The 14,003-nt window shown below is 36.3% G+C and overlaps 2 protein-coding genes across 4 annotated transcripts in view; one reads left to right on the top strand and one right to left on the bottom strand.

Moving 5' to 3' along the window:
- LOC107712102 (eukaryotic translation initiation factor 4E transporter-like) overlaps positions 1-7,071 on the bottom strand; it is a 12,759-nt gene extending 5,688 nt beyond the window's left edge. The window contains exons 1-8 of one of the 3 annotated variants that reach the window (XM_016517229.1): positions 7,000-7,071; positions 6,387-6,477; positions 5,808-5,944; positions 4,055-4,128; positions 3,073-3,200; positions 2,712-2,986; positions 2,420-2,618; positions 2,165-2,325 (exon numbers count right to left, since the gene is read on the bottom strand). In XM_016517229.1, coding sequence (XP_016372715.1) covers positions 2,165-2,325; positions 2,420-2,618; positions 2,712-2,986; positions 3,073-3,200; positions 4,055-4,128; positions 5,808-5,888 — 918 coding nt within the window. In that variant the 5' untranslated portion in view covers positions 5,889-5,944; positions 6,387-6,477; positions 7,000-7,071. Of the gene's footprint in view, positions 1-2,164; positions 2,326-2,419; positions 2,619-2,711; positions 2,987-3,072; positions 3,201-4,054; positions 4,129-5,807; positions 5,945-6,386 lie in introns of all 3 variants that reach the window. The other 2 variants (XM_016517231.1, XM_016517230.1) reach the window with 2 other exon arrangements.
- A 1,316-nt stretch (positions 7,072-8,387) lies between these two features.
- Positions 8,388-14,003, top strand: part of LOC107712061 (protein SFI1 homolog) — a 14,037-nt gene continuing 8,421 nt past the window's right edge. The window contains exons 1-10 of the mRNA XM_016517186.1: positions 8,388-8,756; positions 8,835-8,906; positions 9,040-9,150; positions 9,486-9,580; positions 9,741-9,858; positions 11,676-11,778; positions 11,851-12,007; positions 12,580-12,741; positions 12,866-12,936; positions 13,049-13,141. Of these exons, the coding sequence (XP_016372672.1) occupies positions 8,611-8,756; positions 8,835-8,906; positions 9,040-9,150; positions 9,486-9,580; positions 9,741-9,858; positions 11,676-11,778; positions 11,851-12,007; positions 12,580-12,741; positions 12,866-12,936; positions 13,049-13,141 (1,128 nt within the window). The 5' untranslated portion in view covers positions 8,388-8,610. The remainder of the gene's footprint in view (positions 8,757-8,834; positions 8,907-9,039; positions 9,151-9,485; positions 9,581-9,740; positions 9,859-11,675; positions 11,779-11,850; positions 12,008-12,579; positions 12,742-12,865; positions 12,937-13,048; positions 13,142-14,003) is intronic.

The raw sequence follows: 14,003 nt of genomic DNA, 5'->3' as shown, positions 1-14,003 counted from the left end.
TATAGTGGCTGATGCATCAGTGCATACTAATATATATATATATATATATGCCAAAATGGCACACAATATAATTGTGTATGTCATTTTTTACATATTACACATTTACATTCACTTTTCCATCAGAGGTAGGTAGCATTTACATTACCATTCAAAAGGATCAGTAAGTTTTATTTAATATTTTCAGAATATAGCTTTTTTTTTTCTTCTTTTTTTTACTTTGAGCATAGGAGACTTTAGAATGGTAACGTATACATATAGGAAATGTATATAGGAAATAGCATGTATATATAGGAAACAGACAAGGATAAACAGTTAAATAAATGCAATAATTCCTTTAGCCACAGGATGGGAACCTTTATTATCTACGCAAAATGCAGTTTCTTGGCTGGGAAGAAATATTTATGGTAAATTGTCAGTACATCTAAAAATTACACATTTTTCGGTCTTAAAAAAAAGCAACTGAACTAAATAGTTAACATGTAATATTAAATAGCTTTTGCAGCTCTTTGTTGGGGTGTAAATGAATCGATTTAAAGGGTCATGAAACCCCATACTACTTTTTCTGAGATTTCTGAGGTGTTGGTGTTGCACATCATAGAAGACAATGTTAGCATCCATCCGTTAATTTTAATTGTTGGAAAAAACTGGTTAATTTTAAGCTTTTTTGCGCCATTTTCATCTTCCGGGTTTAAAATCTACATCGTGTTGATGTCACAATTTGTGACGTGGCAAAGGACTATAGTACATCGATGACGCGTCAGTGTCTATTAAATTGATGAGACTGCGTGTTCTTATCCAATGAGAAGACACATCGCTTAATTATTCACAACAGCATGTGTTGATTTGCTATGACAGACACTTCAGATTGTGAGATCGTGTACATTAACAGAAGTGTTCATGGATCGAAGGAAAGTGTTTGTTTTTGCTTTGTAATAAGATTTCAGCACAAACGTGATTCATTCACTTAATGAGTGTAACCGTTTTTACAGCTCCTTGACAATTTGTCAAAAGGCTTATATAAACAATAAAATTAAAAAGCTAAGCTGATGAGTTCAAATATGAAAAACAAGAATAACAGTAACAGACTCTAGTTTTTAATTTAAATTTGCAAGTTTGTGTATGCCTATTTCAAAGCTACGTGGGCAACCTTGAAACCAAACCAGGTGAATAGACTGGAATAGGAAAGGATAACCTGCTAGTCTCTCCAACTCCTCATGCGGTGTGGAACGTAGACTGCTGGAGCGGCTGCCAGAGGGACTTCTGTTACTGGAGAACCAGCGGCTGAAACGACTGGCCATGACCGGACCCTCAGCAAGAACATCTTCAATCATCTGGAAGGAAAGAGAGAGGAACCCTGGTTTAAACCGTTATAACACAGCAGCAGGAAACAGCCATGGGGAGTGGATGACACTTACGTGAAGAGTGTCTGCAGACTGCTTAGCACAATAGGGTGAAAAGTGGGCATTTTGGAGAATAGTTTCATTTACAAGATCCCCACATATTTCTTAAAACTACATTAAAAATGGGCACAACGTAGATGTGCATAACCCCCCCTCCCCAATCAATCCTCATCCCCAGTTTCAACAGCATCAATATAATCTTTACAAATCAGATGGGCATAAATTTGCATTCCATTGAGCTTTCTGTATAACAATTCAAAACCAACAAATAGCTTGACGCCACACAACTGCAAAACCAACAATGTCATATCATATTTAGAACACCAGACATGAGCAGCAACATATGAACCTCAAACAGGCTTGCTGAACTATTCTGCAATAACAAACACATAACTACCTCTAGTGTTACATTCACTTAGTAGGTACATGCATCCAGAGACAATCGATTCATTAGAGAAACGTATTAGGAGGCATCAGTAGTGCTGCAATACAAATCGGTACAGAAAATGACAACTACTAAAGAGGTACAAACGTAAAAAGAGCACAGCAAACTTACAGAGCGGAGTAAAAAAAAAAAATTTCTTTAAAAGGCTTGCGTTAATTATAGATTAATAACTGCCCAAAACGTACCTAATAACCACATGAACCAAACATTTCAAAAAAAATAAATAAAAAAAACCTTAGGTGTGAAATATCCCTTTAAGACAAGCCAGATATTTGGTGACCATCACCCTTACAAGCATGCAGTGCTCCCCATATCTTACCGAAGCCAGGCCAGGCATGGTCTTTTCAAGATTGAAAAACTCATTGAAGTCAAATTCTCCAGGGGTTTGCTCAGGAAGAACCTCGGCATGTGGAACCTCTTGGTCAGCTCCTGACTGTTGAACTACTTCAGGGTCTTCAGAGAGCCCACCATTACATTCAACTGTAGGTGTGGAAGATTGAAAAAGCATGCTGATAAATGCACTGATCCAACAACAGAAGCATTTCTTAGGTGTTTGCATTTGTACAATACATGCCTTCTTTAACAGACTCTGGCTTCTTCCTGGAACGCTTGGTCCTCCGCTTGTCATCCTCAAAGATCTTGTCATCAAAGCCAATGAGCTCAATGGTCTCTGACTGACTAGTGGGCCCACCAGAGAACCACTCTGGCTCCTCTTCAGCATAGGAATCATTTCTTCTTCTCTCACTGAACACTCTTTTGTCTCCAAAGTCTCTCTACAGTAGAACACAGAAAAAAATAACGTTTTATTCTTTGAACAATACAATAATAGCAAAAAGTTCCTTTGTATCAAACCCTTATCACAATACCCTAAATCTCTTGTCCTTAAATTCACGTTCTCGGTCTCGCTCCCTCTCCTTGTCAACTCGTGCGTCCCTCTCAAATACACGTGATGCAATGATACGGCCACTCCCTATGCGACGTGCGCCCCCCAAACGAAGTGACTCGTTCTCTTTGTTCTCCAGAGGGCTGATGGGGCGGCGAGGGAGGGCAGTGGGTGCCACTTGACAACCCCCACCAAAACTACGTCGCTGTGGACTAAGAACCACCTCAAGATCATCATCTTTTACACGTTCCCGAGGATCTAGGGAAGACAAAGTTAATTCTGGTATTGTTTCAGCAACAAGGTTTTGATAGTCAAATAACATCAGAAACTTCTTGGCCAATTACCTGCAATTCTGCGTTTTAGCGGAACTCTATCCTCTGCATAATCTTTCTTGTATCCTTCTGTTGGACAGCTGTTTTCTGAAGAGGGATATAGTGAGGCATGCCATTTTTCAGGGTCCCAGACCCCATCACTATGAAGGAGACAGTACTGTTAACATTTAAGGCTTAGGTTCTCCATATAAGTCCATTTAAAACAGCATAAGTCAGTAGTGTCACACTAAGTGTATTCAAACAAATGACTGCTGTAAATAAATTCTTTGATTGCCTAATACTGGAAAGCAGCGGTTAAGTGCTAAAGAGCCAATACTAGGTGCCTTAAAATAAGACAATTAAAATCTTAATGTTTATGTATACAAAAGGATATGCAACAAGAGTCAATAATCCCACTGTGGGGTGTGCCGGTACGAGTATCGGTACCGAACGGTTCACGGGGGAAATTCCAAATGGAAGTGATCATCCCTATTCCCTTAGAGTGGGGACTTTGGAGTGAGCAGGGCACGTGCGTGCCATTACGTAGTCGTTTGGAATGCATTTGGCAAAGGGAGCGACGTAACTTCCTAATTATCTTCAGCAGGCATGTTCCCGTGACAACGCAGCACAGTGTCCTTCAGCAGATGTCGCTGTTTTACTGTCATAAATGTCTTTTTATTGTTGTTAGCATAACTGTTGCAAATAAACATACATTTTATATTTTAAAAAGTTTTTAAAATATGCTATATAATATATAAAAACTAATATATAAAACTTAAAATATAAAATGTATATTTTTTTATGCCGGTGTCCATCAGCGAATCTGCTGACGGACACCATGCTGCGTTGTCACGGGAACATGCCAGCTGAAGATAATGAGGAAATTACATCGCTCCCTTTGCCAAATGCATTCCAAACGACTACGTAATGGCACGCACGTGCCCTGCTCACTCCAAAGTCCCCACTCTAAGGGAATATTCAAACTGAACTGGCAAACAAACACTAAAAAGTTCACCTGTCATATTTCTCTGATAGACACTCTGGCCTCTCGTTGGAAATTGCCAGTTCTTTGATTTCCATAAGCTCTTCCTGCAAAAACAAACAATTATCAGCATGGTAAAACTGTACAGAACACCTCACAACTAAATGTAAACTAGCTTGCATGTTCCCAGCCATTGATCCAAGTTGTGAGAAATGTCATGTAGAACCAGCTAATTTAACTCGCATGTTCTGGACCTGTCCTGCTCTTTCTTTTTTTTCCTGGGAGTCTGTCTTTTTTTCCCTGGGAGTCTGTCTTTTTTTCACTCTCAGCTATCACATCTATTATTGACCGGCAGCCATATCACCCTGTAGCCCAAGACTGGTTACCCACTGAAGCTAAGCAGGGCTGAGCCTGGTCAGTACCTGGATGGGAGACCTCCTGGGAAAACTGGGTTGCTGCTGGAATAGGTGTTAGTGAGGCCAGCAGCGGGTGCTCACCCTGTGGTCTGTGTGGATTATTATTATTATTATTATTATTATTATTAACATTTATTCTTCTCCATTAACTGGCCTGTTCTGAGTTTTACCTCCCGATTGCGAATTGCCATTTTATTTGGCTGAGTTAGTAGCTTTTCTTTCACTACTAGCAAGGCGCTGTATTTTGATGCATTGGAAAAGTCCTCACCCCCCTCCCATACTCAGTGGATAAAATATGCCTCGTTCTTTGTTAAATTGGAAAAACTTAAATGCAGTCTCGAGGTTCCATGGTTAAATTTTCAAGAATTTGGTTACCCTTTTTGGATGTTAATTCTCTGTGGCTAGATGTAACCTCTAGGTCAGGGTATGTGATCTTTTTGTATTTTTTTATTATTATTTCTTTTCTTTCCTGATTTTAATGATCTATTTTTTTCCTAATGTTACCAATACCAAATGTTCAAAATCAAAGAATAAAAGTGAGGCAAGCAACACTATGCATTTTGCCATCATCTAATGTTCATTGTTTCAGGAAATAAATGCGCAATGCCAATCAATCACACATTGTTTTAAATCCTGTCACATGACTACAATTTACAATCTGTGTTGCTTGATTTTTACTTATAGGTATTGACTAAAGTTAAGGGTTTTCCTGCTATTTATCCAATTAAACATGCACGTCAAGATTAATTCAATGTTACAATGTTAATATGTACATTGACAGTCACCACTGATAAGCTACCACTAAATATTGTAAAAACTTAATTTGCTGTAAAGTTCCTTTGCAATGATTTGTATCGTGAAAAGCGCTGTACAAAAATAAACTTGAATTGAATGTTAAGTTTTCAATTCACTGCAATTCTACTAAACTTAATTTAATAAAACCGTATTTTTAAAAAAAAGGGGTTAAAAATAGGATTTTGGTATTGGTAATGAATCATGAATAAGATTAAAAATTTTTTTTTTAAAACAGAAAAAAAAAACATTGTTACGTAGCAACAAGAGTAAGCAGCTGCTGCTCTGATGGCAAACAAATTGCTCAGATTCTAAGCAATCCATTTAAATGAAGTCTTAAAGCACCCTTGAAATTGACATGAAATGAAAAATCAGTATCTATTTTTGTGGTTCCACTTAATCATGACATTAAAGCCTGCTTTAATAGGCTTCAAACATGGTCTTTTATGTGCTATGGCCATTTAAAGCTCTAAACGTTACACCATGTGTTCAAAGTACATCACACCGTAATATCAAAAGATCAAGGCAGATTTGCTCCTCAAAAGAAGTTTCCTTTAAGGGATTGTGATTGTTCTCACCTTGGTATATCTATAGGCGGAGGTCACTACTGAGTCCTTCACCGTTTCCACTATGTTTTCACCATTTTCATCCTTCTCCATGACTCAGGCGGGTGGTCAAACTGAAGTGAAGCCTCAATATCAGACACTCTAGGCACCTGTGAATTAATTCTATAGCATTAGTTTAACTGCCATGTCAACGTAATTCACATTTATTTGGTTTATTAGTCTTCAAATACTACAAAAAAAACAAAAACTAGCTATTCAATCCAAACTCACTGAGCTATTAAGTGTGATTGTACAAACAGGCTGCAGGCAGTTTAACAAGGAGTATATAAATCCCGTAAAGTCTATAAGAACTTCAAATTAAATGTAACTTGAATATATTTTAAAGAGGATTAAAAGGTGTAGGGATTTAACATCAGGTAAATGTCTGGCTCCCGAGTAGCTGTTGTATTAGCAAATGACGAGGCATACAGCAAGCCAACTACAGAATACTAATCAGTCTGGTGCAGGAACATTACGCTACAATCTCCCACATGAAGAACGCGTCTGTTTTGAAAAAACCAAGCACCTTTCTCAACATACTGATAAACCCACCTGATATTTGAAACGGTGTCACAGCACCGTCTCTCTCCTCGCCTGGATAACGTTACCTCAGTTAGCTTCTGGCTACCTGTCTTATACCAAACTAACGTACAAGAGATGCTACAGTCAGTCCAGATTTCAGACAGGACGCGGATGAAGCTTTCTGCCTAAAATTAAAGTTTCTCTGTCGACAATCTTGACAGGAGGTTCGGATAGCCCTTGTCACTCCATATTTAATCGCTAATTGGCAGAGAGGAGCATTTCATTAGCAAACTGGCTAAACTCAACAAGCCGACGCCGACTATTTACTTCGGTTCTTATGGACAAACGGCTCTATTTGCACCGTTTCTGCTTTTAAATTACACTTTTGGCTGGTTTCTCCTTTGGGTTTTTTTCGTGAGAGCGAAAAACTTCAATAAAAAAAAAATCCGTGTTTGTTTATTTATAGGCTAGTGAGCCGGGTTAGCAGGCTAGGAAACTTATCCCCACTCATAAAGCTGCACAACGTACATAAAAAAAGCGCGTCAATACACTAAAGCTCACATATATTAGGACAAATTCCAGCAGCTAACTGGGTTCGATCACTTAATTTAAGCTTGTAGTCCGACTGCAACAATCAATGTACCTCGGGGTACTTTCTCTGAGCTCTCTCTTACGTCTCTGTTCAGTCGCAGAGTGGCGAATTTCTTCAGATCTCTGACTGGTTCTGAGAAAGGCCCCCAATCAAGGATTATATAGTGTCTAATCACGCCGCCTTTAAAGTTTTAAGAAACAAACACTCACATTTGATTGTAATTTCAAATCTAAAAACAAAAAACACCAGATTACGTGGTTACAAGTGTGTATTTTATTTAAGGGGGTTGACAAGAGTCGTTACGGAATTTTAGAGCAAGAATACATTTCAGGCAATCAACGTGGCCACCCATTGTAAATTGCAGTCACGTGACAGGGTTTAAAACGCTTAGAGTTGCTTGATTTTTTTATTTACATGATTCTGACTAAAGTTCAAAGTATTTACCTGCTATTTATTCGATTAAACAAGTATGAACAAGATGGACCAATTCCTTGTGTGCTTGCACACATCTGGCGAATGAAGCTAATTCTAATTCTGATTCTGTTTTAAGTTTATTTGTCAACCACGTAGCATATAATCAAACAGTATTTTTTAGAAAAAATAAGAATAATTATGTAAGAAAATGTAATAAAACTATAAGAAGAAAGATTTCAATATTGTTAATAAAAACAATAAGTATAATGAGATTAAAATGCAATAGAATAAAACAGAAAACAGAATTGACTAATGTATGTATATGCACACATATAAAGTAATTGAAAATGTTTTTTTTTTTTTTTACTAAATAATTAATTACCAGCATAACAATTTAAGTGAAATGTATAAAAATTATCACTCAGACAGACTCTCAAAGTGAAAGTGACTGTTATGTCCCTTTCATTCATTAATTTCCAAGCTTGGAAACTTCCACATGAGTAAAACCGTTAAGTCCTACGGTGTGTATTTAGTTTATCTACTTGTAGGCCATATTGACATGTTGAGTCATTATGTGCGAGTTTAAAAAATGTTCTGTTCTGTGATGTCATCAAGAGATTAAATAGCCCAAATACGCATTTCCTGCTTAGTAGGGAGATATTACTCTCCTAAGAAATCTCACAAACTGATATATGTTGACCGTGGCCTTGTCAGGACTTCTGCGTGACATTTTTAAATGAAAGTAGAACACAACTTAAAAAGCAATGCGGCTCAATATTAAATTCACAAAATCCTGTGTACAGTAAAGACATAAAAGACCAGTTCTACAGGATGCGTCAGTAATGTATTTAATAAATTAAACCAATTTAATATAACTGCATTATTTTAAAATATCTGTATTAATATTACTGTAACACAACTGCATTAGTATTATTATTATTATTAATTATAATATAAATGCATTATTAAAATGTTCAAGTTGCCATTTTAGGCAGGTCTTTTATTATGACATTTTACCGGAAGAAAATTTATTCAACACTGAAGAGCGGCAGTTATGGTTTGTTGTTAGTTGTTGCCAGTAAGATGACAGCTTTATAATGAGCTGCAGTAGCGTTAAAGCCTTAAGTTGAATCTATAAAACCCTAAACGCTACTTTATTTACTCTATTCCAACCAAGTAACGTTATAGTTCAAGCACTGGCTGCTAGACTGAAAGTTATGTAACTTATGCTTGAATGATCTATTAAAGATGCAAACGATAAGACCAAAAGCTGGGAAACAGTTGTCTGGTGGTGTAGAAAAGAACCGACCACGCAAAACACCCATACGAAAAAACACTTACCGGGTCGGATATACTTGGAACCGAGGTGGTAGACTTAAAGAGCTTAGGATAAGGTAGGAGATAATGGCATCCCCCATTCGTTTATATGTTGTGAATGTCATGATAAGTGACTGTTTTTTGGGGGTATTTAGGCATCTTGCTCGGAAGTTCCTTCACTTGTGGATTCAGAAGACATTTGGACGAATAACAACATCACAAGCCAGGTCCAGTATAGTGGTCATGTGTTTAAATAGCGCACTAAAATGTACAAAGAAATGCTGCAGTGGTTCGACTGTGCGATATATGATGTTTATTTCATGAAAATTGTTTTATATATATATATATATATATATATAGATCTCATTATTGTAAGGTGGTCTTGAGGAAAACCTTAGTGGCTTGGAAAGATGAGTGGTGGCATGCAAGAAAGGAATGGACCCTAAATATAAGGGCAGACTGCCATTATACGTAAGTTAGTTCTCTTATGCTGACCAAGGCTGCATTTATTTAATCAAAAATTGTCAAAACTGTAATATGGTGAAATATTACAATTTAAAATAATTGTTTTCTATTTTAAAATGTAACTTATTACTGAGATGGCAGCACTGAATTTTTAGCAGTCATCATTACTCCAGTCTTCAGTGTCACATGATCCTTCAGAAATCATTCTAATATGCTGATATGTTGCTCAAGAAACATTTCTTATTAGTATCAACGTTAAAAACAGTTGTGCTGTTATCAATTATCACCAACCATAATTTATTTATTTATTTTTATTTAATTTTTTTATTTGCCCATTTTAGGTATATGCTGTATAGCAAAACATTTCAAGCCTGGCAGGAGTATGTTGCTGTCCAGAGAGAAGAAAAGAAAAAACTGCAACTTGCAATCAGATTCGGTATATAGGCTGTTATTCTGTTAATATTTTAGTTTATAGAGTTGAATGAGTTTTTAAATGAGAAAGTCATTTAACTTTTCAACGTTTTATCTCACATTACTGGGGATGATTATGTTGTGTATTATGTCATAGTAGCTGTAACTGAATATTTGTACTGCAGAGACAAAGCACAAACTACGTTCTGTGTGGAATGGTTGGAAACTGTACCTGGACATGTGTCGCATGAAACGCAGGATGCAGGAGGCAGCAGTGCAGCATGAGAGACTCGCTGTACTAAAGTGAGCATTGCTCTTATGTGGTGTCAGAAAAATATTGCAAGTCACATTCATAAGAGTAAAGCAGCCAGATACATAATAAACAATGTTGCAATCCTGGTGTAGGGTCGGAGTGTAGCATAAAATAACAGACTTGACTATGACAACAACATTTTATATTAAGATTTAAGCAAGTAAACAAGCATAAATCAGTCAATATGTTGATATAATTTTACATATATTAATAAATGAGTAACATTATTAAACAGAAATATATGTACACTACTGTTCAAAAGTTTGGGGTCAGTCAAATACAGTTAATCAAAAATACAGTAAAAACAGTAATATTGTTATTACACATTATAACATAATAGTATTGCAATATAAAGTAACTGTTTTCTATTTGATATATATTTAAAATGCAACTTATTCTTGTGATGTGTAGTGAATCAGCTCAAAGGGGAAATATGAATAATTAATCATAACTAGTTATAATTAATTATAAATATTTAGATCCGCTGTAAGTATTTACTTGACCTCTCAGGGTCAACTCTCTGTCAATTCTAAGAACGTTAATTTCCTGGTTAAGGGAAATAACTTCCTTACTGTACAATTCTACACAGAGCCTGTAGCATAAATCTGCATGATTAGGGACTCCAGTTATGAGCAAACAATGAACAACGTCAAGTGTGATACAAGTAAGACTTTATTAACTACATAAACACTTAAACGAATCTAACATACTACATAAACACTTAAACTAGTCTAACATACACCTACACACACACACACACACACACACACACACACACACTGCTGCTGAAGTTGGTTGATGAAAAAGAACCAGTTTGAGTCAGAGAATCCCGGTGAATGGAAAGTCAAGGCCGAAGCCTGGCACGAATTTAGCGGGTTGCAGAAGCGTTCTAGCTCATGTCTTCTTCTCAGAATCTAACAGAACCACAGACTGAAGGCGGGTCACTGATGTGAGGCCTTTAAGGTCTGAGAAGATTCACGCCTCTCAAGATGGGCTTGTCCAATGAGAAAGGCTGAAATCCCAAGCGTTCCTATGGAAAATGTAGTGAGTTTCTCTACCCACATTCCTTTGGGCAATAAAACCAGTGATATCAGCATTGGTTGCCATGGAATCAGAGGCCTATTGTCGTTCGCAGACATTCTGGCACCCGGTATGTTTATTGGGTGAGGGGTCTGTGACTATTTGTTAATCTAATGAATAACTGATTTGTTAAATCTAATGAAAAATGGTGTGTCTGATTGGTCCAGACTCTACAGATGGCAAAGCTGAATTTTCAGCATCATTACTCCAGTCTTCGGTGTCACATGATCCTTCAAAAATCATTCTTATATGCTGATTTGCTGCTCAAGAAACATTTCTTATTATTTTCAATTATCAAAAACAGTTGTGCTCTTTGATAATTTTGTAGAAACCATGATACATTTTTTTTCATGTGTCTTTGATGAATAGAAAGAAACTTCATTCATTTAAAATTTATTTTGATTGCTTCCATTGTCCTCATTTGTAAGTCGCTTTGGATAAAAGCCTCTGCTAAATGACAAAATGTAAATGTAAATGTAAAATAGAAGTCTTTTGTAACATGAATCTCTTTACTGTCACTTTTGTTCAATTTAATACATCCTTGCTGAATAAAAGTATTAATTATTTAGAATGATTTAATTAAAAATTATTTATATGGTACATTTATATAATATAAACATATATAAAAATGCATGTATATCACATTGAAGGCCTATTTTTTAAAATGGCCTTTTAGTAACATGCTAATGTGATATATTTTTGTTTGTGCATATTTTGGTCATTAAAGGTGGGTTTGGACTGTGTGGAATATGACACTACAGCACAGGGATGTGGAGTACCATCAAGAAGATCTTGCTTTGCAACACTGGGCTCACACTGTACAGAGCAGAGTGAGTATGAACATGTGAGAATGCAACTGTACGACGAAATTGAGTGATCTCTAAAGTGGCTATTCTTCACAGGCGTGGCTGCACTGGAGAGACAGGATGAAACAAGCCTGTGTTCTGAAAGAGAAGGAGTCCAAAGCTCATCGTCACTATTGTCTTCAACTGTTAAGACATGCACTGCATGGATGGATCAGACACACAGAGAACCGACAGGCTAAGAGCAAGAAAACAGGTGCCATTCACTTTTTATATTTAGGATATATACTGTTGGTCAAATTGGTCAAAAGTGACAGTGAAGACATTTCAAATAAATATTTCTGTTTCAAATAAATGCTTCATCAAAGAATCCTGAAAAATAAATGTATCATGGTTTCCACAAAAATATTAAGAAGCACAACTGTTTTCAGCATTAATAATAATAATAAGAAATGTTTATTAAACACCAATTGTAATAAAATGATTTAACGTGTTTTTTATGAAGTAATAACAGCTGGAAATTTAGCTTTGCCATCACAGGAATAAATTACATTTTAAAGTGTATTAAAATAGAAAAAGTCACTTTAAAGTCTAAAAATATTTTCACAATTTTAAATTTTTTTTACTGTATTTTTGGTCACCTAAATACAGCCTTGGTGGGCATGCATAAATTCTTATTTTAAAAAAGCTTTAAAAAACCAACCCCAAATTGTTAATATATAAGGCTTTTTAATTGCAATAACTTGAGATACAGTGGCAAACTGATCAGTCACAATTATGAATTTATTTTTTGCATTTTATGCATTTTAGTTGCCTTCTGTATTGCAGCTGTTGCTCAGGATGTATGGCGCATTGCTGTGCTGGAGAAGTTTTGGTGTCAGTGGAACAATGTGCTGCAATCCAGGCATGTGGAGGAAGACAGAGGACAGAGAGCAGACAAACTGGCCCAGCACGGCTCCCAGCGGCTGGCGTTCTCACACTGGAGACACTGTATCTTTGCTTACACAGTTAAACAGACAGTTCTCACATACTTTAATACTGGAAGAAAAAATGAAATATGTCAGTGAAAGCATGATGGTACCTAATGCAGTTGTTTTCCTGAGCTGTCTTGTAGATGTCAGGTTGTGCTCACAGAAGGCTAAGAGGGAAATGGCAGCAATGCATCAAAGACAACTCCATCTTCTGGTTAGTTGTGTTCTTGTCCTTCGATTAATGTTTTTTTTGTCCTTTTAATGTTTTATTACATAGCTTTTTTTGTTTGTTTGTTTAATTATGTTGGTCTTGTATTTCTTCACAGCATTTGGGTTTAAGAGGCCTTGCTCTAAACGTCACTCAAAGTAAAACTCATCGTCTCAACAAGAACATTAGTGTCCAGCATCTTCATCACATTGTATGAACAACACAAATGCACATCATAAACACAACTCTTGACAGATCTGTCCTTGAATTTAAAGAAGTAGTTCATTAAAAAAAATGAAAATTCTGTTATCAGTTACTCACTCTCAAGTTTAAAAAGTCTGTATACATTTCTATCTTCTGCTAAACACAAAAGAAGATATTTTGAAGAATGTGGGTAACCAAAAATGTAATGGTGCCCACTGACTTCCATTGAATGGGAAAAATACTATGGAAGTCAGTGGGGACCAGAAACTGTTTGGTTACCCACATTCTTCAAAATATCTTCTTTTGTGTTTAGCAGAAGATAGAAATGTATACAGACTTTTTAACAACTTGAGGCTGAGTAAATGATAACAGAATTTTTATTTTTGGGTAAACTGTCTCTTTAACATATTAGTGGAAATTATATTTTTCTTTAATTCTTTTTTTTAAATAAAAGAGTTCATTGTACTATTAAAAAAAACTAAATTTCATTGACAGTCTATCAGTAATAATTATGAATGTTATGTTTTTCTGTTGTCTTTCTATTTCAGTCATTATTTTTAAAGGGTCCTATTATGCTCTTTTACAAAGTCTTGATTTTGTTTTGGGGGGTGTACTAGAACAGGCTCTCATACTAGGTTGTTCGAAAAAAACATTATTTTTCACATATTTTACATTATTACAACACCTCTCTCCCCAGTCTGGCATGAACGGCTCAAATAGTTCCTGTATCAAATGAAGGCCCGCCTTCTGAAATGCGAAATGTGCTGTGATTGGTTAGCTGGGCCAGTGTGTGTTGTGATTGGTACCACTCGGCGCCTGGTCAGGAAATGTCACGCACCTTACCATAGCCGCCTGCGAGCTTCAGTGTA

The sequence above is a fragment of the Sinocyclocheilus rhinocerous genome, unplaced genomic scaffold, assembly GCF_001515625.1.
Source record: "Sinocyclocheilus rhinocerous isolate Xijiao unplaced genomic scaffold, SAMN03320098_v1.1 scaffold1710, whole genome shotgun sequence".
Classification (NCBI taxonomy): Eukaryota; Metazoa; Chordata; class Actinopteri; order Cypriniformes; family Cyprinidae; genus Sinocyclocheilus; species Sinocyclocheilus rhinocerous.
This window is presented reverse-complemented; position numbering and strand designations above follow the sequence as displayed.